The sequence below is a fragment of the Paralichthys olivaceus genome, chromosome 17 (assembly GCF_024713975.1).
Source record: "Paralichthys olivaceus isolate ysfri-2021 chromosome 17, ASM2471397v2, whole genome shotgun sequence".
NCBI classification, from domain to species: Eukaryota; Metazoa; Chordata; class Actinopteri; order Pleuronectiformes; family Paralichthyidae; genus Paralichthys; species Paralichthys olivaceus.
The window spans coordinates 12,884,494-12,905,403 of NC_091109.1; the positions used below are offsets into that span (position 1 = coordinate 12,884,494).

A 20,910-nucleotide genomic window follows, 5' to 3' on the forward strand; every position below is an offset into this window, starting at 1 on the left:
GTAATGCGCGTTTAACCATGACGCTTTCCTTGGTGTCAGGAGGAGAAGAAGACTGTTCCTTAGTTACCCTCAACATCTGAAGTTGCTGCTTTGACCGTGTCACCGTTTCCGGCCTTTTCTTCATTCAGGTAAAATAACCAAACTTCCACCTCTGCATGACATGTACAGGTATTTACTGTCTGACTGCAGAGAGGACCGAGTTCAGTTTGATATGCGAAACACTTGCGAGCTCACCCAACTACACTGTGTAGCTAGGCTAACTAGCTAGTGGTAAACCAAGCTGGACAGCTAACACATCATTTCAAGACGAGTTTAGTTGTAGTCAACCAGACTGGGTTTACTACAGACTCTTACTGGTGTCGTAACGTTGCATAGATAAGACTAACGCTGTTAGCTAACATAAAGTTTCTACTGCAATGAAGGAACAAACAATTCGATTTCGGTCAAGCTAAAGTCTTTTACCTGGTATGTTGTTGTTATTGTTTGCGTTTACTCCTCATAGTTCGTGCTTTTTGCTTTATACAGTGATGCTGCATCTGATCACGCTAATGCAGATGTTTTATAGGTTCTAAGACAAGTGATGCAAGTAGAACTGATGCGTGGATTGTGGTCTCACACATCAGGCATCATTCAGTCACTGAGACAGCTTTCATGTCCACATGTGTGGATTTAAAACCCCTTAAAACTGTCCTTGAATGTTTAAATCAGGTTATTGAAGCTAGAGCAACAGTCCCCCTTGGAAGAAACATCGCTCCGTTCCTTTTTGTCAATGTGCAAACAGTTTTCATCACATTGGATTTGTATGACCGCAACCAACATCAGTCAACATGGATATCAGTCATTATATCCATTTTGTTGCTGTGCTTTAGGCATCATGACGAGCCAGCGTCCTCCCTCCGGCATGGGTCGTCCAATGAGTCGCACTGGGTCTGTGGCCACTAGTGCTGGGAGACCCCCAACAGCTGTCCGACCTCCTCCAACAGCTATACGTGTTGCAACCGGGGTAAGTCGACTGCAGTTTGGATTATTTGTAGCTTTGAGGTGGGGTTAGGTTGGAGTTAAAAGGCAGCTCTCTAAGTGAGTGTTGAGAGGGGCATCATTACAAACATCATTGATTGGTAATATCTGAAAAAGCCCACAGGTGCTGGTGGAATAGTGGGAGCAAGTTCTTATTCAAAGAAAGGAGACTATTTGAAATAAATATAACTCAAATAAATTCAGAACACCTGACATATCCATATATACATACACACAATGGTAAGTCAAGTGCTTCAAATATCACGCAACACACTAAAAGTCTTAAAAGTACAAAAAAAGCTCACAAAAAAATCAGTCACGTTGAGATGGTGTGAGAGTTAGTACCCTTCCTCTGAGTATGTTGTGTTCCGTTAAAGTCAGATCCAAAAGCCCATAAACAACCTGACCTCATTTAGATATATGTAACATCAGCATGTTTTGGTATACAGATGTGAGAACAATGGAATCTGTGCTTGCCTCAGATAAAATACAAATTCTAGTAATAATTCAGTTAGTTCAACTTCAAAACTTAATAATGCGGGGCAGTGTTTATATGTGTGGTAAATGCACTACCATGAGCTTTATTTCAGGAAAAATAATTCCAGCTGATCACCTTGTATGTACAAAGGAGAGCTTAATGCAGTGTCATTTTCCTCCATTGTATTTTTCTTCTATTTCTACTTGACCTTCCCCCTTTGCCGGCTACCCTATAATTTCACAGTATTCAATTTTTTTTTTTTCTTCTTCCTTTTCTCCATGTTTGTCATTATTTGATTAGACATGAAACCCAACGCCTCCTTTCTCATAATAGACTAGGTACCTTTCCACCTTCTGATAAGTTAAACTTTGTTAAACTCAAGTGTCATATCGTTTTCTTCTTTCATTGTAATACAGATGGTTCCAGGTACAAGCGGTCATATGAGGGGCGGGATCGCAATTGCCACCCCTGGAGTCCTGTCAGCACAGATCAAAGTGACTGACAGGCCAGTCACCCAACAGGGGCTCAGTGGGATGAAGACGGGCATGAAAGGTGACATCATTGTACTACGTCGCATTAGTTTCATGTATTAGCTCTACATTTATGACTACTGTGAGATATGTCAAAACATTACATCATTATAATAACACCTCTCTTTTTCTTGAAAATGTCTTTCCTTCTTTAATCCCCAACAGGACCTCAGAGACAGATTCTGGATAAGTCCTACTACTTGGGCCTTCTCAGGTAACACACTTGAACTATACAATAAATATACAGCACATATACATGTGGGGGATACAGATCCCATAGAACTATAGGTTTTAGAACTGTGGTATACTGTAAATGCTTTTAGATATAGCAAGAGAACATAGTAAGGGATATTCTCATCTTAAAGGCTATGTTACAGTTGGGTTCCACAAAGACACTAATTCAGGACTCATTTCTTAACCTCCCTGTTGATACATAATTGTCCAAAGTGAATATTATTGCTTTGCTACAGGAGTAAGATCACTGAGTTGACCACAGAGACAAGCAAACTGCACAAAGAGATTGACAACTACAACCAGGAGAACTCTGTCTACCTCTCCTATGAGAAGAGGTCAGTGGTATTTTTACGAGCATGTGTTCACACTGTATCAATTATACTTGACTAACAGATCCCTTAAATGACCATAACTTTGGGGTTTTCTTTCTTCCTCAGAGCTGAAGGTCTTGCTGCAGAGATTAAGGATCTACAAGGCCAGCTTGCTGACTACAATATGGTAAACAGCTGAAATCTTTAGGTTTTAACCATAGGCGATAATTATTTTCTGTGAGTTGCTGCTCAAAAGTAATTATTATATTATTATAATGATTATTATTATACCTGCTGCATCCTGGAACTTACAAACAAGAGATTGTAAAAGCACAGTTATTATAGGTAATCGGCTGATGCAGTTATCCATAATGACTCACACTGGCTGTAAATCTCAAGTCTGCAAACATCAGCTGATTAAATGACACAAATTACAGGCAGTGAAGGAAATCCTGTAGATCATTGGTGATATATGATGGTAACTGTCTGACTATGGTTGTTGTGTTCTGAAAGCAACAGCCAAAAATCAATTAAGAATCAGAAGGATGTATAAGAAGGTGGAAATAGTGTCTGTTATATATTATTATAAGTTTTATGTTTGTGTCAACTCTTTATTTCTAATTCCAGCTTGTGGACAAGCTCAACACCAACACAGAGATGGAGGAAATGATAAATGATTACAACATTGTAAGTACTCGACAGTTTACAATATATTTACTTTTCTGGCTGCAACCCAGAAAGTTAGTGGTCAAATCAAAGTATATCAGCAGGTTGATTTACTGCAAAAACTGAGTGTTAATAAAATAATATGATGAGAATTAACTCTCATTGCTTCCGTGTTCCTTCCGTTCTTCCCAGTTGAAAGCCCAGAACGACAACGAGGCTAAAAGCATCGACAGCATCTTCACCGAGAGGAGGGAGTAAGTATTGGTCAAAGTTCAATTACGTTTATTATTAAAAGCAGAAAGAATCCCTAATTTCTTTTAAACAAATCCAAGAAGCTAAAATGGCCAGGGCATATATGACTGTGTAATTAACCTGACTGCATAGTCTTTCAAGTTAGCAGAAATATAATGTGTTTTACACTTTTCACTGACAAAGCATGCAGATATCTCCATTCTCTATAGACTGCAAAACCATCTTCACTTGTGCTGTAGTACATACTATATCCTACCATACACTGTAGATCATATCGATCTAATATTGATCCTTTTAGTAAATTAGATTCTACATCTTTTCATGTCTGTCTTCAGCTGAGTTGTAGTCGTCTTGAATACTGCTTTGTTTGTATACAACCTCAAGTGTGCATCTTGCAGTAGATCATTTACTCGGGTGTGGACCACTGGAATGTGGAACCGAAATATGACATACCTTTGTGTGGTGTTCATGTCTCAATAGGACTGGATTGTGTATATTTGATTTGTTAGTTAGGAATAGGGAAGACTTGGGTTAGAAAGAGCTTTAATGTTGACATGTGTATGTTTTTCCTTTAATTTTGTGATGTCACACAGTAACATAAAATCAATACAAAAGGTCGAAATGGCTTGAATCACCAACACTTAAACAAACTCACAGTAACAGCCATAGAGCCATTAACTGTCAGACTGATAGTCTTTAGCAGAGCTAATATTTAAGTAAGTGAAATAATTGTATTTATTTTTATTTTTAGATATGACATCTACAAAATAAATGTGTTAAACACCCACTTTTTAGGTTTAACTCAAGTGACAGATTGTATCTGTGCAAGAAGGTGACTGGCTCCTTTGGTAACTCAGGGCCAGGTCACATGTACTTGAATCCATAGCGAATATCGCAGGTCAAAGTTCACCAAAGTTGAACTGCATGTGAAGCCACGCTGCGATTTGCTACGTCACAGTAAACAAATGTTTTATTCGCCCCCTCGCACAGATTGGAAGTGAATGGGAAGTGAAGGTTCACCACTGTTACATTCGCGCATGTGTGACCGGGCCGTAAAGCTGCTCTGTGTTTCTTCATGGTTCTGCTAAATTCCCCTCTTCGGCAAGTCACTCTTCTCTCTTGATGTACGGATCCTCAAAATACCCGTCCTCGTCCTCCTCTCCTTGCCCGTTCTCTGGCTCAAAGGTGAAGGTCTGATGGTTGTGGTATCTTCCCATCTCCGAGAAGACCGTTGATGCAATGTTGTCCTCGTCATCCTCCTGTGGGTCTAGCCGCCGATGACGGTAGTTGTGGAAGAGCTTGTACCAGGAAGGCCCCTTGATGGCACATACAATGAGCATGGAGGTTGTTAGTGCCAGGGCTACGACACATGCTGTGAACTTCCATGTGTTATTGAGCACAGGAGTCTGGTCTGATGGAGGTTGGAGGGGGAAGACAGAGAAGAAAGACTGTGTCATTAAGCTTGTCATGTTCACATATATAAGAAGATTCACATCTATTCCTCTCTTCTCCTACCATTGTGGTTCTGTTTTGATGACAGTGTGGTCTTCAGTGTAGTGGATGCAGTCCAGGGCTGTTGAGTGGTGCGGTCAGTATTAATTGTGAGAGATGGTGAAGGGTAACACACAGCTGCAGCCTCTAAAAGATCTTTGCCAGCCTGCATTTCTGGAGAAGCACAGGTGACTCCAGGTGCCCCTGTAGAAACAGACATTCCACATAGAAAGTACTTCAATTAATGAACATTCACTTGAGTAGGTTGCTCAAGTGTCCTACAGGAAAAGCCTATGTAGAGTGAACTAGTAGTGTGAACTTGAACAGACTCTACTCTTCCAGGATAAACTTCTCTACCCCCACCATGTGCAGGCGACTTGTATTCATTGCAAACAATAAATATGTTGGATTTGAACCAAAGACTACGGGGCCAGCTGTAGACATCACAGCTCATTGATTTTAAATAAATAGGCTCCCATATTTACAAGCTATTTCCACTCAGAGTTCATTCTCCCTTGCACCAATGAAACTAAGGGGTTACAGTAAAAAAAAATGTGTTGTAATGTTAAAGTCTGAGGAAAAAAATGCTTCTTGTTTCTTCGAGGGAATTTTGTTCTTATAAATGAGAACCACAAGAAAGTTGATGATTTTGCACTAAATTCTGTTTATATAAGTATATTAACTATTATTTTTGTATTATTCTGAAATTTGTGTACCTAAGTCAGTCACAACTCTATATAGTACTTAAGTAAAAGTGTAAAATACATATTTTTACCGATGGTAATGTTTGCTGCAGAGATCTCTCCAATGATGCTCAGCAGTGGACAGGAACAATTCCAGGGGTTTTCCTGTAGGTTCAGCTTCTAATGGGACCAGATAAGATCAGGCATTTGTCAGTAAAACTAATACCCTGGTGAACATAATGTAAATAGTGTAGTGATGAACAAAAACTTAGTACTTGACCAGGATTACAAGTACTGTTTTACTTGATTACTATTGTGTTTCTCAGTTTAACTCCAAGGTCAATGAACTGGTAAATCATCAATATGACTGGCATGTGAAATGATACAGACTGAAAATATTGCTTGTGTTGTAGGATTTACAAGAATATCGTTGCATTGTACCTGTAGGTTCTTTATCCCTCCCAGTAGTTGTGTGGGGAGACTTGTCAGCAGATTATTGGACAGGTCCAGCTCTGTCAGGACATCCAGGCCAAAGAAAGCTTCAGGATCCAGGCTATAACAACACCCACATTTCTAATCAGTTGTAGTGATCACTGTGAGTAATACTTGACTTACAAGTCTGTAACAGTTCTAAGGTGCATCATCAAATAGGAAAATAGTATCCACAAAGATTACACACAAACAACCCTACCTGCACATCCCTACATTTTTGAAAATACATTATTTTGAGAATGTCACTGTGTTAAAACAACATACACAAGATCTATTCAAGTTAGTATTTAATACTATCCAATACAGATTTCAACAAGGCTATCATTTTGATGTGCTTTCTTATTCACCGACTGATAATGTTCCTGGACAGAGATAGCACTCTGAGGTGTGGAACCACAGAGAAGTACTTGGCTGGTACTGCAGTCACCCGGTTACCATCCAAGTGGAGTTCTGCCAGTGAGGGATAAGAGGCCAGGGCTTGTTGGTCCGTCTCATTTAGAGTGATCTGGTTTCCCTCAACCACCAGTTTAGTAATGTTTGGGCTGTTGTCATTATAAGGAATGACCTGCAGAGCCTTGCTGGTCAAGTTCTTCACATCCTGATGGACGAATGAACACATACAATCAGTGAAGAGGTTACATAAAAACCTGTTAAAAGAGTAATAAAAGAAAGTTAAAGAACTTTTCATACCACAGCATCCTCTCCTACAGCTTTTCCCAGGACAATGACCAGCACTGCAGTCAAACACAGCAGGAGAGGTTGCCGGCACCTCTGCATCATGCTAACAAATACAAAACACAGTTGGTAATGTCAATGTCAAATGTATTTATATAGCACATTGAAAACAACTTGGTTGACCAAAGTGCTTCACGATACAAGGTACAATAAGTCACACGCAGTACATCAGAATAAAAATAGAATGAGAGAGAAAGTAGAATGATGAAATGTTTTAAATCAAGTAAAGTATAAGATACATAATAAAATAAAATAAAGTCAACTGTAAAACACATTTCTTGTCCCTTTTTTCTCCTTTTAGGGCAGCGGGAAACAATCATTTTATAGTTGTGTCTCTATATCAGAATATAATGAAAGATGCCAGAGGTAAATGGTTGACATCGTAGTGTCCACCCAGATTGATCCAAATAAAGTTTGGTATTTTGTCTCAATGCATTTCTTAAATGATTATCAAAATAATTACAGATTCATTTTCTGGTGATCAACTGATGGTTCAATTGAAGAACAATGTGTACCGTCTGTTAAACTACTACTATTACACAATGATCACTGTAAGCAGTGAGCCTTAGGATATAATGTTCTTGAAGTACTTCCAAAACTACATGTACTATGAACTGTGAACTGCCTTGCATTACTTGAACACTAACTTGGTATAAAACCTTGTGTGTAAACCTGTTTGAATGGACATTACACAACAACATGTCTTTTTCAAACTATTAACTTTAATCTGATTAATCATGTTAGCCACGATACGTATTTGATTCCACGCAGAAATATTAACACAAAATCCTCCACTGCAGCCTTTCTGACAACCTTCCGGTTATCTTTAATGTACATACTGTTCAATGAATTGACAAAGCAGTTCACTGTTACATATTCATTTACAGTAACTGAAGACACTTACCTGCACGTCTTCTGGCACCAAGATAAACCTTTATTCACCTGTCGCCCTGACGCAGCCAGCACAGCAAACAACCTTTGTTCCTTGTAAAACAAAGGCTGACATACACTGACATCCTGTTGGCTAATGACTTTGACTTATGAGGAAATCTGTCCTCACTTCCTCCTGTCTGTCTTACTTCAGTTAGAGCAATCTTTGAGCTTTTTGTTGGAAATGTGTTTTATTTAAAGTGTACGTAATACAGCACATAAATAAATGGGATTAATGACAATAGCCTGTACATACAGGGAGAAAGTAATTGAATACCGAGGGGAGGGAGCAAAGAAAACAGGGGGGAAAGAATTTTACAGTAATGGGTGGGAGGTGAGAGGGGAGTCCAGAGCAGGTTGGACTTAGGTGGAGGAAATGAGAGAGGGAGGAATGATGGAAAGAAGGTTGGACAATTTGGAGAGAAGAGAAGCAGATGAGCTTTAGATGGAAGGAAATGAAAATGAGATGCGTAAGAAGGAAAGGAAGGAAGGCACGTTCCCTCATTTTATCCCTTCCATCCTTTGACCCTTGTTTCCTTCCCTATTGTGCGTTTGCTCCCCAGACGAGAGGAGGCGATCAGGGCGATTGAGGAGGAGATCAGGAGGGAGAGGCAGGTCGCTGATGAAGTCGTCCAATCAATGTCTGCTGCAAAACAAGAGAAGTATTTCACTATGGCTTCAGCCAATGAGGAACTGTTACAGGTATGAATGTAGTTTATATAGGGAATAAAGAATATTATACTGCTTTTAGCTTGTATTAGTATAACTGTTATACTGTCAGCATGCTGTAAATGTAATATGTTCCTTTAAGTTGTGCTCTTATAAAATGGCTAAAATGTAACTCCACCTTCCGTCCTTATTTCGTGACTGGGATCTATGAATATGCTAATAAGGCCCCGCCCCTGCTCCCAGTCTGCCCACCCTCAAAGCAACATCTGCAGTTGAGGAGCCTTTTCCAGCTACGGAGCCCCACCCACAAGTTGACAGGATTGGTGTCTTATGTGTGTGACATCATAAACCTGGCCGTCTGAATCAATCCTCAGAAATACTGGACTGCTTATGTCTTTCATCTTGTAAGAGGAAGAAGGGCAACATGTATAAAAACTTGATTTAAACTAGAGGGGGACTCATACTTTGGTTTTACACTGTCACCATCTTCATGTCCTTATCTCGGCCTCTGTTCTCAGTGCCTCCATGTTTTGTTTGTTTTGCAGGAGCTCACTGTTCTGCAGGAGGAGCTGGACCTTCTGGTGACCAGGAAGGAGGACTATGAAGCAGTGAGTTGGGGTGTTGAGGGGCAGCAGACAGGTTCCTGCTGGGTTCAAGTTAAATCCAAGACATTGTTTAGATACCAGCTAATGTGTGGAAGATAAAACCTACAATTATGAACAAGTACAGTGAAATTTCTGTCATTACATTCCTGATAATGACATGTTACTCATTAAACACGAGTAGAAAAAAAAAGTTATATCAACATGAATTTTACATAAGGTCAGAGGTCTGGAGCATTCATACCATATCCAGCTGTAGTAGATAAATGTGTTTAATGTGACATTTTGTTGTGTGCAGGAGCTGGCCCACTCACACATAAAACAGGAAGTGGTGCGGCTTCATGAGACTCTGTCGACACTGGAGGCGAAGCGTGACGCCATGGAGGCCGAGCACAAGAGTCTGGGTTCACCCCAGGAGGAGAGAGAGAAGCTATTCAAACAGGTCGGCTCCACAAAGACAAACAAGACACAAGTTAACAAAATCCTACATGAAAGAAAATAACCTGTAATGCAACAGTGCTATTTATATTGTTGTATTTATGATTTAAGTCCAGGTTCAATCACTGGCTTTTTCTCGAGATTTCATCTGCAGCTCACAGAGACAGATCAAGTAGACGCAGTTACTCAATAAAGATTTTCTGTCATTTCCAGGTGAAGGAAGACAACCAGGAAATTGCCAGCATGGAGAGACAGTAAGTGTTCATATAATCAGTCAGTTGCTCATAGATTTAAAACCTTTTGAGGTTTTTAGTATACTTTATAGCAGTTATTCTCAAAGTGTGGGCTCCCTCTAGTGGTCCGCAAAATAATCACATGATTAAATATAAATAAAGTAAATTTAAAATGTGAAATACTATCAGACATATTAGAGTAGATGAAAATATCTGATCAACCGATGACAAGAAAACGAAAAGAGATATAAATTAAGTTAAAACTAAAAAGTTTGCAAGTGCTTCTGGGTAGCCGTACGTAGCCGTGCGTGCGTGAGCCGAGCGCAGGCGCTAACGGTGGCTAGTTGAGCGCCTCGGTGAAGCTAGCTAGCATGATACAACCAAACACACGGCCCCTCAGGACAAACCAGTGGGATTTTATTTAAGAAACGTGATGAACTGAAGCAGTCAAAGTCCACCGTTCAGTCCGGTGATACACCCATAGTCAAAGCACATGAAGCTCCATATCGTGCGGGCCTCCGGATCGTCAGAGCCCGGTAAGCTTCACACGATCGGGGGAACGGCTGTGTTCACCTTTAGCCAAAGACATGACACGGAGCACGTGTGCAGAGAAAACGTGGTGCAGCTTTCAAATGACACCGTGTAAAGAGAATAAAAGACACTGATTGTTGCAAAGGTGGCCAATGCATTGGTTTATGTGAGATATGATTATGATGGTGCAGCTCAGGAGGACTTTATGTTCGGTCACTTGAGACTGCAGCCATGCATAACCTGTTTAGATTTGTGTTATCAAGTACAGTACATTTTGTACTTAAGAACTGTTCTTTTAACATTTATTTCAGTCCAATATTTATTAAACTTTTATGTGCACTACACTTTATTTGATTCATTATTGAAATACAGTTGTTTATATTCCTATATTTAAGCACAGTGTTACTGTTCAAACTGTGTGTTATGTTACAGTGGCCAACAATATTAAATATGCTTGTTAAATAAAACCTTTGTTAGGGTGAGGGTACGCTACTGTATTTTAATGTAGGTCATTATGGTGGTACTTGGAGAGCCAAGTATTTTCTGAGGTGGTACTTAGTGTAAAACGTTTGAGAACCACTGCTTTATAGTATACTATAAATATATACTATAAATAGTATACTTGTGTGTATCTATACAGGTTTACACCCAAGGTTTTATACCAAGTGTCCAAGTAATGCAAGACAGTTCATAGTATATGTAGTTTTGTACTTCAAGAACACTATGTCATTAGGCTCACTGGCTCACACATCAGTTGATCACTGAATGAATCTGCAATAATTTTGATAATCAATTGTGTGTGTGTGTGTGTGTGTGTGTGTTCAGGCTCACAGAGACCAGAGACCGGACCACACAAATCACAGAGCAGATCCAGCAGCTGGAGCAGGACTCAGAGGAAGCTCAGGGTAACACATCAAATCACAGCTTTTTTTCCTGCTAGAGTCAGAACCAGAGTGAGCACCTTTGGTCGAACGTCTTTAAGGGTCATCAGTCAGTCACTTTGTCAACTGTTACCCTATATTGCATGCTTGAGACAGCCTCAGAAATGTATATGTTTTCACATGTCATCTTTTAGTAGAACTTTATACTATACAGCAACTCCGACAGTCAAATCATGTTTTAATGTTTCCATATAAAGTATGAATGTGATATAAGAATATCTGATCATGCCTTTTCCATCAGGAGAATGTCAACAGAAATACAAGGAGCTGAAGAGGAAAGAGGAGGAAATTGACCGTAAGTAGACATTTTGTCATATAATGTACTGAATAATTTGATATGAATAATGTCACAGTATTTTGAGTGTAACAATAATGATATGGTGCATTGAAGTGAGGGGAACAGTGGACAAACTTGGAACTACTTAAAAGACAAAAATAAAGCTGATTGATAAGAGCTGTGAAAAAGTTTGTACCATTTTCAAATGGTACAAACTTCTGCTATTCTATTATTATTATTATTATTATTGTTCTATCACTGATGTGCACATGGCTCCAGTGTCATGTTTGAATTCTCGGTTCCTTAGATCCTCAGTTATTTGATGAACTATACCATGCATCTAAAACAATATTAGAGCTACTAAGAAACACATTGTCTTCTTGGATGAAGCCACCAGGAGTCACCAGAGTCAGAATATTTCTCAGTCCTGCACCGAGGAGCGTTAATGTGTCTGCATGAGGTTTCAATTTTTCAGGCCTCACTGTACAATAACTTTCAGCCAGGCGTAAGTGGCAGTAACTTCCTTCCTTTGTTTCAGGGTTCCTGGAGTCGTTTGAGGAGTCCAGGTCTCAGTTGCAGGAGAAGATGACACAGAGCCAGGAGGACACTGTCTCCCTCCTGGAGTACAGCAGCAGGGTGAGGAGGGGTGGCGGGGGGAGTGGGGGGTTGGTGGACGGAAGACAGAATATAGTAAGAGAGAAACAAATGAGCCACAAAAGTGATGGAATGTCTGTTTGTGTGTGTGTGTGTGTAGAACATGCTGCGGCTACGTCAGGTGGACACAGTGACGGCCAGTGAGCTGAGGAACATGCAGGAGGTGCTGGTCAGCAAGGAGACTGAGGTGGTCCAATCAGAGAGCACCGCCAAGGGACTGACAACAGGTAGCGTGTGCACAGATACACACAGTGTTTGTTTTTCACCTGCTATGAAAAACAAACACACCTTTCGCTTCCACCCCCCCCCCAGAGTCGCAGCGTCTGCAGCAGGACCTGGAGAAGGTGCAGCAGCTGGAGGGGAAGATCACTGGAGAGCTCAGCAGCCTGAAGGAGCGCGTCAGCACCATGGAGACTGAGCTGCACACCTACAGAGACCTGGACACCCTGAGACACACAGCAGAGGAGAAGAAGAAGGTAACAGGGCTGGAGACGTGGATAATCATTTAGAAATAGAATAAGTTTTGCAAATCTGTTGCACACACATGGTAGCACACATGGCTGTATTTGTTTGTAGTTCATCAAAAACACACTATAATCTGTTTCTTGTTCGTGTTTGGTTGCAGAGGCTGCAGGAGGCGCAAGTGTCGCTGACTCAGCGTCGAGATTCTTTCAAACAGCTGCTGGACGAGATGAACCAGAAATATGAAGCTCTGAAAACCAAACTGCAAGAAAACGAGACTCACGCTCAGGTTACATTTTACACATCATTCTGAGCATTTTGCTCTTTAGCGAACGGAGGCCCAGTTATTCAGATGTTTGTGTCATTAGTCCTGTGAACTGGCACAGTCACACATAGGTGAACTTAGCGAACCTTCGCCTCCCGTTCGCTTCCATTCTGTGCAAGCTAGGGGGCTAATAAAACATTTGCTTCCTTTGCAATCAATCACATTTTATTTGTATAGCTCATATTCACAAGATAAAACAGGAGGAAGGAAAAAAACTGGTAGAGAGAGCTACACGTGAGGGATCCCTCTCCCAGGACAGACAGAAGTGCAGTAGATGCAGCGAGTTGCTGAGCACATCACTAAATAACAGTATTTACAACATTGATGAGAGAAGACAGCATCTAACATACATGAAGGGGTTTATCAATGTTTAATGTATTTGTACAAAAGAAAATGTCCAACAAAGATGGAGAGAGCTGTAATGACAGAGGTGTCAGATCTACCATTAAGATCACGATCCACAACCACGATCCATTGTCCAAGATGTGGCCACAGCAGCAACCCTGCTGTGGCTTCAACTTTGACTGGAGGCATCACAGCCTCAAACAATAGCAACTTAGCCGTCATTGTCACATCTTCATCCTGACTAATACGTAATTTGCATAAGTGTGACTGCATCTAAGAGCAAACCTGAGAAATGGACAGAAACTGTTAAAAGCACTGAGACCTCCTCTTTCCAGTCTTTTCTTTTCTGTCTGAAGTCTGTGTTAATACAGTAGTAAGCTGATGGGGCAACTTGTGATGCTAATACCCTGTGTGTTTGTGCTTTATTTTGTAGCTGGCTAACCTGGAGAGGAAGTGGCAGCACTTGGAGCAGAACAACTTTGTGATGAAAGAGTGTATCCTCTATCTGTCGCTGTGTTTATTGTCTGAGTGGTGCTTCTCATCATCTCCACTGAAAAACAGCTCAGTGAGACGTGTGAGTGGTCTCTGTAAAAAGCCTTTCATTTGCTCCACCAGTGATTTTCTTTTTTTCCTGAACTGCACCACCAGTCATCGCTTCGAAGTCCCAGGAGAGCGACTACGCCTCAGTGGCCAAGAACGTCTCTCAACAAGTGGCCGAGTACAACAAGTGTCTCATCGACTCGCTGCAGAGCAACAGGAGCTGAACACAGGAACAGAACACTCGGTGACAACACTACTGCTACATCCATTGAGACTGGTAAGGACCTTTAAAACTGCACTTATTCACACAGTTCACACGAACATATTAGTTTGTAAGTGGCTCCTATTTCTCTCTTGCAGCTGCTGTACCGGAAAATCTTTTAAATAGGTCTCTTTGATTGAATTTTGTAGGTAATTAACTAAAATATTATTTTGTTATCGTATTTTGTGATCAAATAGCTAAGATATTCTCAATAAAGAGGTTTAATGTAGTTGCGGCAATCGGTTCTTGTAACTGAAAGAAATAAAAAGGCCAATTTTAAAAGATGACTTAGAGCAGTTTCTTTTAGCAAAAAAGGTTTTACAACAAACACATCCTGTTTGAAAGAAACTCTGCTGTGTGCTGGTGTGTCAAACTTAGTACTTGTGCTTCTGAAAGATTTAACCAATTTATTAGCAATAATGTACACAAGTTATTAATGCTTCTCATTTGTGTACAGTAATATACATTAATTTAGCACAAAATGCAAAATCAACAAGTCCTCTTCTTAGTTCGTCTTAGAGTCCTTACAGTACAGAACTTGATTAATCAATGTCCCCATTCATACAAAAATAATTCTAAGCAAATTACAGAATAAAACAAAATTAAACATTGTGGTCCAAACTTTCCAAAAGACAAAGTGGATGTGACATATTCATCACAAATCTTACTTCATTTTTGTATTTATTGCTTTTAATTACAGGACAAAAAACAGATCAACAGTTTGCATAAAATCCAAATTCTGCTCTAGAAATATATTTGACCTTTCCAGTACATAGATATCAAAGAGTAAACATTTTAAGTGAGGGTGGCAGCAGACTGATCCCTTGCAAATGTACAGTACAGCATTGTTTTTAATTTGATTCAAACAAAAGTACACATTGGGTTGTTTGGTGCATCCTCAGTATATGTACACTGGACTCTTCTTCTACAACTGGTCCACATCTGATGATGATCTGATCAGCAGGGTCGCCTAATCCACTTCAATTAATTAATTGAATTCAATTATTGAATGAGAGTAAGAACTTTGTGGGAAAGTTTGGGACATAAATAATCTTCAGAGTCAAACTGGACTCAGTCTGCTCTTCCAGGCTGTTCGTCCTTTTACAGATTTACGTTAAATGCCTCAGTCTCAACCACCGGCAGCTTCTTAAGCATTCAGGAAAAAAAAACAACTGTATGCATAGATTCATTTTCACCTCGTGCACTGACAGTAGTTTGAGTTAATGGTGATAAAATACAAAACAGAGACAAGCACGTCCACAAGGCCTGAAAGAACCAATGAGCAGCCTGAGAGTTTCTTTCACACACGCTCACATTAATACAAACTCACACTTAATTTGCAGAAACTGTAAAAACTTAAAGCGCGTCACTAAGAAATGTCTGCTTACAAAAAAACTATTATTGTTCAATTAAAAAATAAAACCCAACATTTCTGCCATGAACAAAAAACACCTTCAATGTTATTTAATCATCCTGCAGTTATTTTGTAATGAGAACTGTTAAGTACTTTTACACAGTATGGAGGCCTAAAGTACTCAATATTCAATAAATAGAATATATCAATTTAAAAAGCTAAATATTATTGTTATTCTTATAATAAAGGAGTTTTATTTAACGTATAGAAATAGCTTTTTTCTAAAGTGAACCTCTTCAGTAACCAAGCTCCATAGCTGCTGCTGCTACTTTTAGCCAGTTAGCACCTGTTGGTTAGAGCAACAGTAACGTCAGAGCATTCAGAAACAACTATGTGGCTGCTGATGTAAATAAACACATACCAGCCTAAACCTCTTTGACCACTCACTTTCTATTAACTGTCTAAGAGCTACACATATGAGAGACACTACTTTCTGTATTAGAGCATTAATAGTTGAATAAATATATGAATAATAGTTGAATAAATTAAATGTTGTTCTTCTAGCAAACCGGTGCTAACTGGCAGCAGTTGTTGAGCTTGCTGGTTAAAAGGTCAGGGGTCACATGATGACACAAATATTAAATTGTTAAATTAAAGCAGACTTTTGACAAAAGGACAAAAAAAAAGTTGAATTTGAGTCGTTTTAATGAATTATTTCACAAAATATTGTTGGCGTATTATCTATTTATGCATTATTGAATATTTTAGGGCTCCATATTTCAAATTCTATCCTCGAGCAGCGTCAGGAAACTCAAATCAAATACTAGATCAGCAATTAAAACCAGACATCGTTTCATTCAATTACAGAGTGCAGAAAATAGTTGGACATTTCCTTCTTCAGTGTGCAGCGCAACATGGACTTAAATCCAACAAGCTGTTTCAATATTACATCTGACAGAAATAAAACTGCCCATACAAAATACACCTACTTTAAATTCTGCTCTGTTTGTCAGTTTGAAAGTTAAGGGGAAGAAACAATGAAAATTCTGAGATCAAGCTATACGTGTCAAACCCAAAACACCCAAACAATGCTCCATCTTCCGCACCCCTGAAGGCAACAGCTGAAATATTAAACATTAGCATTAAAACATTAATAAAAGAAAAGATGGATGCTCTAAATTCTCTGTAGAGGCTGCACCCAGCAACTCCAAACTGCCGTGTACTTTTAGTGTCATTATTCATCACAGTCTTTTTGGACTCTAACTTAGCTTCTAAAAAAATGAAATAACCCTTTCTTCATCTACTGGTTAAAAGAGAAATGAAATTCACTTTTGCACAGGGACTGATCCTGCTGCTAGTCTTGGTTTTGAATATTACCTGTAGCATATTTCCTGCTAGAGTTAGAAAACTGTGTAATTACGAGGTCAGTGCATCAGCTTAATGACTCTACCCTTCTGTATATTTAACATCGTGTTAAGTCACATGTGGCCACAATTCAGCAAACAGTTATAGTCTTGTTTTATGAATAGGAAGCCTATGTCGGGATGTTGAAAACTTAGCGAGATGAGACGATGAGTTACACAGCTGTCATTCAGTTATTAATGATCAGTTTGAATTTAAGGCAAAATGAAATCTTGTAGCGAGAATAGGGCGAATAGAGATCTTCCTAATGAGTGACATTAGGAAGATCTCTGCCTTAGAGTCAAAAAAGGTTTAACGTATTTTTTGCCTAAGGAAGCGGCTGGACAGGAAGCAAACTGAGGTTAGTGTTCTCATAGTAGTGGTTGTCTCCAGTAATGAGTATCCAATCAGAACTGAATCTTCAGGAGAGCATGAATCTACCCAAAGGATTAGGTTCTACAGGTGTTATTTCTGTAGTAAAGATTAAGCAGATCATTTCTTCTGAGAGTAGTACCACTGCTTTCTGCAGAGTTCACTTGGCTTGTTTCAGGGTAGTATGATATTCTTCTACAGTGGCTGTACTTTTTCATTAAGAACACAGATCTCACTCTAAAGTGTTAACCAGTTCAAATCGAAATTTTACACCTAGTAATACTAAATTAGACCAAAACCGTCAAAATGCCGCATTTGCTGATAAGTTTGCTACTTCATGTTGGTTTTCATCTTTAAATGAATGAATCCTTACAACATGTTTGCAGTGAGAACTGTTTTAGTGCACTTAAGTTCCTGCTTCACTATTTCACCAAGTAAAACAATTAAAAAATTAAACAGGAAAAACACAAAGCAGCGAGTTTACCTTCTAATCAAACACAGATCAAGTAACAAAAATGCATGAGAGCCACACATTTTCAGACACTCAGATTCCCTAAATGAGAAGGTGTACATTCAGAAAACATGAGCAAAATCGAAAATTAGAACGAACATAATATCCATTTTGCTTACATTACTTTTTTGATTCTTGTTTTTAATCTTTGAAAACTACTATACACTTTAGTCGGACATAAAATCCCAGGTAACCAGTAATAATGAGGAAAAACGCATAAATACGTTATTTTAGAAAGAAGTGTAAAAGAACCATTTTCAGTCGAGACTATTCTCCACTTTCATGTAAAAACAAAACTTCCTAATAATTATGTAATAAGTTAATCATTTTCCATCCCTCAGTGCAAAAATATCAAAAACAAACTGAAAGGGAAGGGACAGAGAGTCACCGATGGTGCGCATGAGACAGTGTATCATCTCCACGGAAACAAGATTTTCTCAGGCACAAGTACTTAGGCTTTGTCCGCTGAGCCCTTGGCAGGTTGAGATTCTTTTTTTTTTTTCCTGAAGTACACAGATGCTTTAGTGCACCACTCACTCAGACTCTGCCTGGGGAGAAACACAGGACTGTCACCGTGGCAACGAGACCAGAGGAACTCTTCATCCTTTCTTCGTCTTCAGTCGGCATTGTCGAATGCTTCTGAAATGTGGGAGGCTGCGTACTTTAACCGGAAGCCACCTGCAATGGGAACACACAGGCAGCCACATGGACACACACACAGATGTATCCAAACACACAGAGGATACACGATCAGTGGACAGCTGAGGAAATGATCATCTGAGCATTACAGGTCAGTGAACTTCAACCTTACGCTGTTTCTGTGTATTCCTGTATAGATATGTTTGTATATATGTATGTATTTACATATATAGGTATCTTGTCCCACATTTACTGAGTTCTTCAAAAGAGAAATCACTGCTTTACACATTTTTCAGCTACCATGCTTGAGTTGGCCCAAATACTTTCCTTTGAAAAACTAATGGAAGCGACTGTGCACTGCTCTTTAGCAATGGTGGGGAGGAAAACTAGATGTTTGTTCACCAAACCAAACCTCTTGTTTCTGCTTTTGTATTGTAGGTTATGTGATTACATTATGTAGTAGTTGCAGGTGAATTCTTCTTTTGAAAAACACGGTAAAACCCCAGAAACATACAGAACAGCGGCTGCAGAAAAAACCTCTCGTAACATAGCCAGCAGGTGACACAGTGGTTTATCTCTTCAGTTGTTACAATAGAAGGTGATGTTGACATTTCTACACCTGTGGGTCTAAACCACTGCTGCTATAGTAGTTCCTACAAGTGGTTGACGTAGAGCAGCTGGTTTTAACACTGACTTAACAGTTAAACAGTGATTAATTCCAGGTTACAACGCTGACAGTCTGACTGCTACCACATTGTCACAGTCTTGGTGATTCAAGCTCTAACTTGTCTAACTGGTCTAGACTTATTTCTGGACTTGTTTGGGCTTCTGGGAAAAGAAAACTAATGGCTCCTCTGTTTCTCCCTGCGTTGCGTAGCTGCATTACCTTGCTGTGTGGAGTCTATGGAGGGCTGGTTGCAGTCCTGAGCGTAGTGGCCACTGACTCCACAGTTAAAACAGGACACATTGCCGCTCTTCTTATTTACTCCGCCTCCTCCCAGAGTTGCAGCAGGCAGCATCCCCAGAGGATTCGGGTACACGTGCTGGTAGACCCGCTGGCAGAAAGATGCCGCCGGCGCCATCTGCTGCTGGAGGTTGTAGGTTGCGGCTGCGGCGACCGCCACCGCGGCGGCCTGGGTGCCCAGCATGTGTGATGGCACGTCTGCGTGGAGGGGGCCGTAGGGGGACGGGTGTGTAGGAGGTGGAGCAGCGGTGAAGAAGGGAGGCAGGGTGGCAGCACCGTTGGCCTGGTGAGGAGCCTGGGCCTGGGTGAGGTAGCTGTTACTGCACATGCTTGTTAGCTGGAAGAGAGGCGGAGGAACGCTGAACACCTGGCGAGCTGCTGCTGCTGCCATTTGGTGGGTGGGGAAGAATAAGGGTGTCTGGCAGCTGGAGACGCCGCTGACAGTGCTGCTGTTGCTGCTTCGCCCGCCACAGTTGTTATGACAACCACACGTACCACAGCCCATCTGTTGCTGCTGATGTTGTTGCTGCTGCTGCTGTTGATGCTGCTGCTGTTGTTGTTGATGCTGTTGCTGCTGTTGTTGTTGTTGTGGTGGTGGTGGCTGTGTTGGCTGCTGTGGAGTCACTTGTTGCTGATGGGTTTGCTGAAGAGCAATAGGGATTCCAGGGGCAATGGGGGCACTTCCACAGGAAGAACCACTGTTGCTGTAGGATGTACATTCACTGTGTGCCGTGCTGTGAGTAAGTGCTGGACTGGGGCTGGGGGCGGGTCCAGGGGTGTGGGTGGGCACAGCTGGAGGAACAGCAGCTTGTACATGTCCAGAAGATGGAGCCACTCCAGTGGCTACAGGTGCTCCTACAGTAGGCATGACAGATGAGGGGATAGGGGGCAGGGTGTAGGGAGAAGGCAGGCCAGATGGTAAAGATAAGCCCGGGTGCTTGGCGTGTGAAGGCTCCACATGTGGCAGAGAGGAGGCCAGACCTGAGTTGACACTGGCTGGGTCTTGGCAGGGCTGCTGAGGTGGAGAGCAGAAGGATGTGGGGCCAGGGGTCATGACACTCATAGCTCTGACTGGGGCCTGATGTGAAGCCTGTGGCATGGCAGCAGCAGAGCCAATCCCTGACGCTCCATCAGCTCCACCCAGAACTGTTTTAAACCTCTGAACAAAAGGCTGCACAGACAGACTTCCTTGAGGGCGGAGGCCAATCAGCGGAATCCCAAAGGTTGGGAGCATGTCCCTCTTCTCTGGGTCTCCCACAATTCCTGGGCCTGGGATGGCTGGAGGCACTAAGGGCATCTGCATCATCATTGTACCAGATGAGAGCTTCCCATCAGCGGCGATGCTTTGGCTGGGAGGTGGCAGAGAATGCATGAAGGAGAGAGGAGGAAACTCGGTGCTGCTCTCTGGGCACAGGGGATCTATCTGGGGCCGGTGGTTGTTGGAAGACAGAGAATGGACAGAGGAGACGTCCCCCACCACAGCTGGAACAGTGTCGCGTGTGAAGAACATGTCAGGACCAGGACATTTACTGGAGTCATCAGAGTGGCTGTCTGTGTCTAACACAGAAACA

General features: G+C 41.0%; 3 protein-coding genes across 7 annotated transcripts in view; 1 reads left to right on the forward strand and 2 right to left on the reverse strand.

The window, feature by feature from the left end:
• Positions 1 to 18,404, forward strand: ift74 (intraflagellar transport 74). Of its 2 annotated transcripts, none has more exons than XM_069512487.1 (21): positions 1 to 128; positions 870 to 1,003; positions 1,912 to 2,047; positions 2,191 to 2,239; positions 2,496 to 2,594; positions 2,697 to 2,757; positions 3,198 to 3,257; positions 3,429 to 3,490; positions 8,383 to 8,521; positions 9,034 to 9,096; positions 9,389 to 9,532; positions 9,742 to 9,782; positions 11,118 to 11,197; positions 11,475 to 11,528; positions 12,049 to 12,146; positions 12,265 to 12,391; positions 12,477 to 12,640; positions 12,790 to 12,915; positions 13,730 to 13,790; positions 13,945 to 14,113; positions 18,246 to 18,404. In XM_069512487.1, the coding sequence occupies exons 2-20, from the start codon at positions 875 to 877 to the stop codon at positions 14,058 to 14,060; spliced, it is 1,809 nt and encodes a 602-aa protein (XP_069368588.1). In that variant the 5' UTR covers positions 1 to 128; positions 870 to 874; the 3' UTR covers positions 14,061 to 14,113; positions 18,246 to 18,404. The 2 variants fall into 2 exon arrangements, with proteins under 2 accessions (XP_069368588.1, XP_019942732.2); XM_020087173.2 differs by lacking the exon at positions 18,246 to 18,404 and adding an exon at positions 14,197 to 14,380.
• LOC138405259 (leucine-rich repeat-containing protein 19-like) lies at positions 4,015 to 7,955 on the reverse strand. The gene is made up of 7 exons (XM_069512489.1): positions 7,794 to 7,955; positions 6,845 to 6,935; positions 6,502 to 6,752; positions 6,104 to 6,215; positions 5,755 to 5,842; positions 5,004 to 5,183; positions 4,015 to 4,899 (listed from the first exon to the last, which is right to left on the reverse strand). Exons 2-7 carry the CDS (start codon positions 6,932 to 6,934, stop codon positions 4,595 to 4,597), a joined length of 1,026 nt encoding a protein of 341 aa, XP_069368590.1. The 5' UTR covers position 6,935; positions 7,794 to 7,955; the 3' UTR covers positions 4,015 to 4,594.
• zcchc2 (zinc finger, CCHC domain containing 2) overlaps positions 14,771 to 20,910 on the reverse strand; it is a 27,290-nt gene continuing 21,150 nt past the window's right edge. For all 4 annotated transcript variants that reach the window (XM_069512486.1, XM_069512485.1, XM_069512484.1 and 1 more), the window contains exons 13-14: positions 19,262 to 20,896; positions 14,771 to 18,414 (exon numbers count right to left, since the gene is read on the reverse strand). In XM_069512486.1, the coding sequence (XP_069368587.1) occupies positions 18,353 to 18,414; positions 19,262 to 20,896 (1,697 nt within the window). In that variant the 3' untranslated portion in view covers positions 14,771 to 18,352. The remainder of the gene's footprint in view (positions 18,415 to 19,261; positions 20,897 to 20,910) is intronic.

Excerpts from the sequence above, each read along its gene's own strand:
- LOC138405259 (XM_069512489.1), bottom strand. The coding sequence starts at position 6,934 with ATGATGCAGAGGTGCCGGCAACCTCTCCTGCTGTGTTTGACTGCAGTG. Across the intron at positions 5,843-6,103 it reads GAGGGATAAAGAACCTACAG|AAGCTGAACCTACAGGAAAA; the intron begins GTACAATGCAAC and ends TGGTCCCATTAG. Across the intron at positions 4,900-5,003 it reads ATCAAAACAGAACCACAATG|ACCAGACTCCTGTGCTCAAT; the intron begins GTAGGAGAAGAG and ends AACCTCCATCAG.
- ift74 (XM_069512487.1), top strand. The coding sequence starts at position 875 with ATGACGAGCCAGCGTCCTCCCTCCGGCATGGGTCGTCCAATGAGTCGC. Across the intron at positions 8,522-9,033 it reads CCAATGAGGAACTGTTACAG|GAGCTCACTGTTCTGCAGGA; the intron begins GTATGAATGTAG and ends TTTGTTTTGCAG. Across the intron at positions 9,783-11,117 it reads ATTGCCAGCATGGAGAGACA|GCTCACAGAGACCAGAGACC; the intron begins GTAAGTGTTCAT and ends GTGTGTGTTCAG.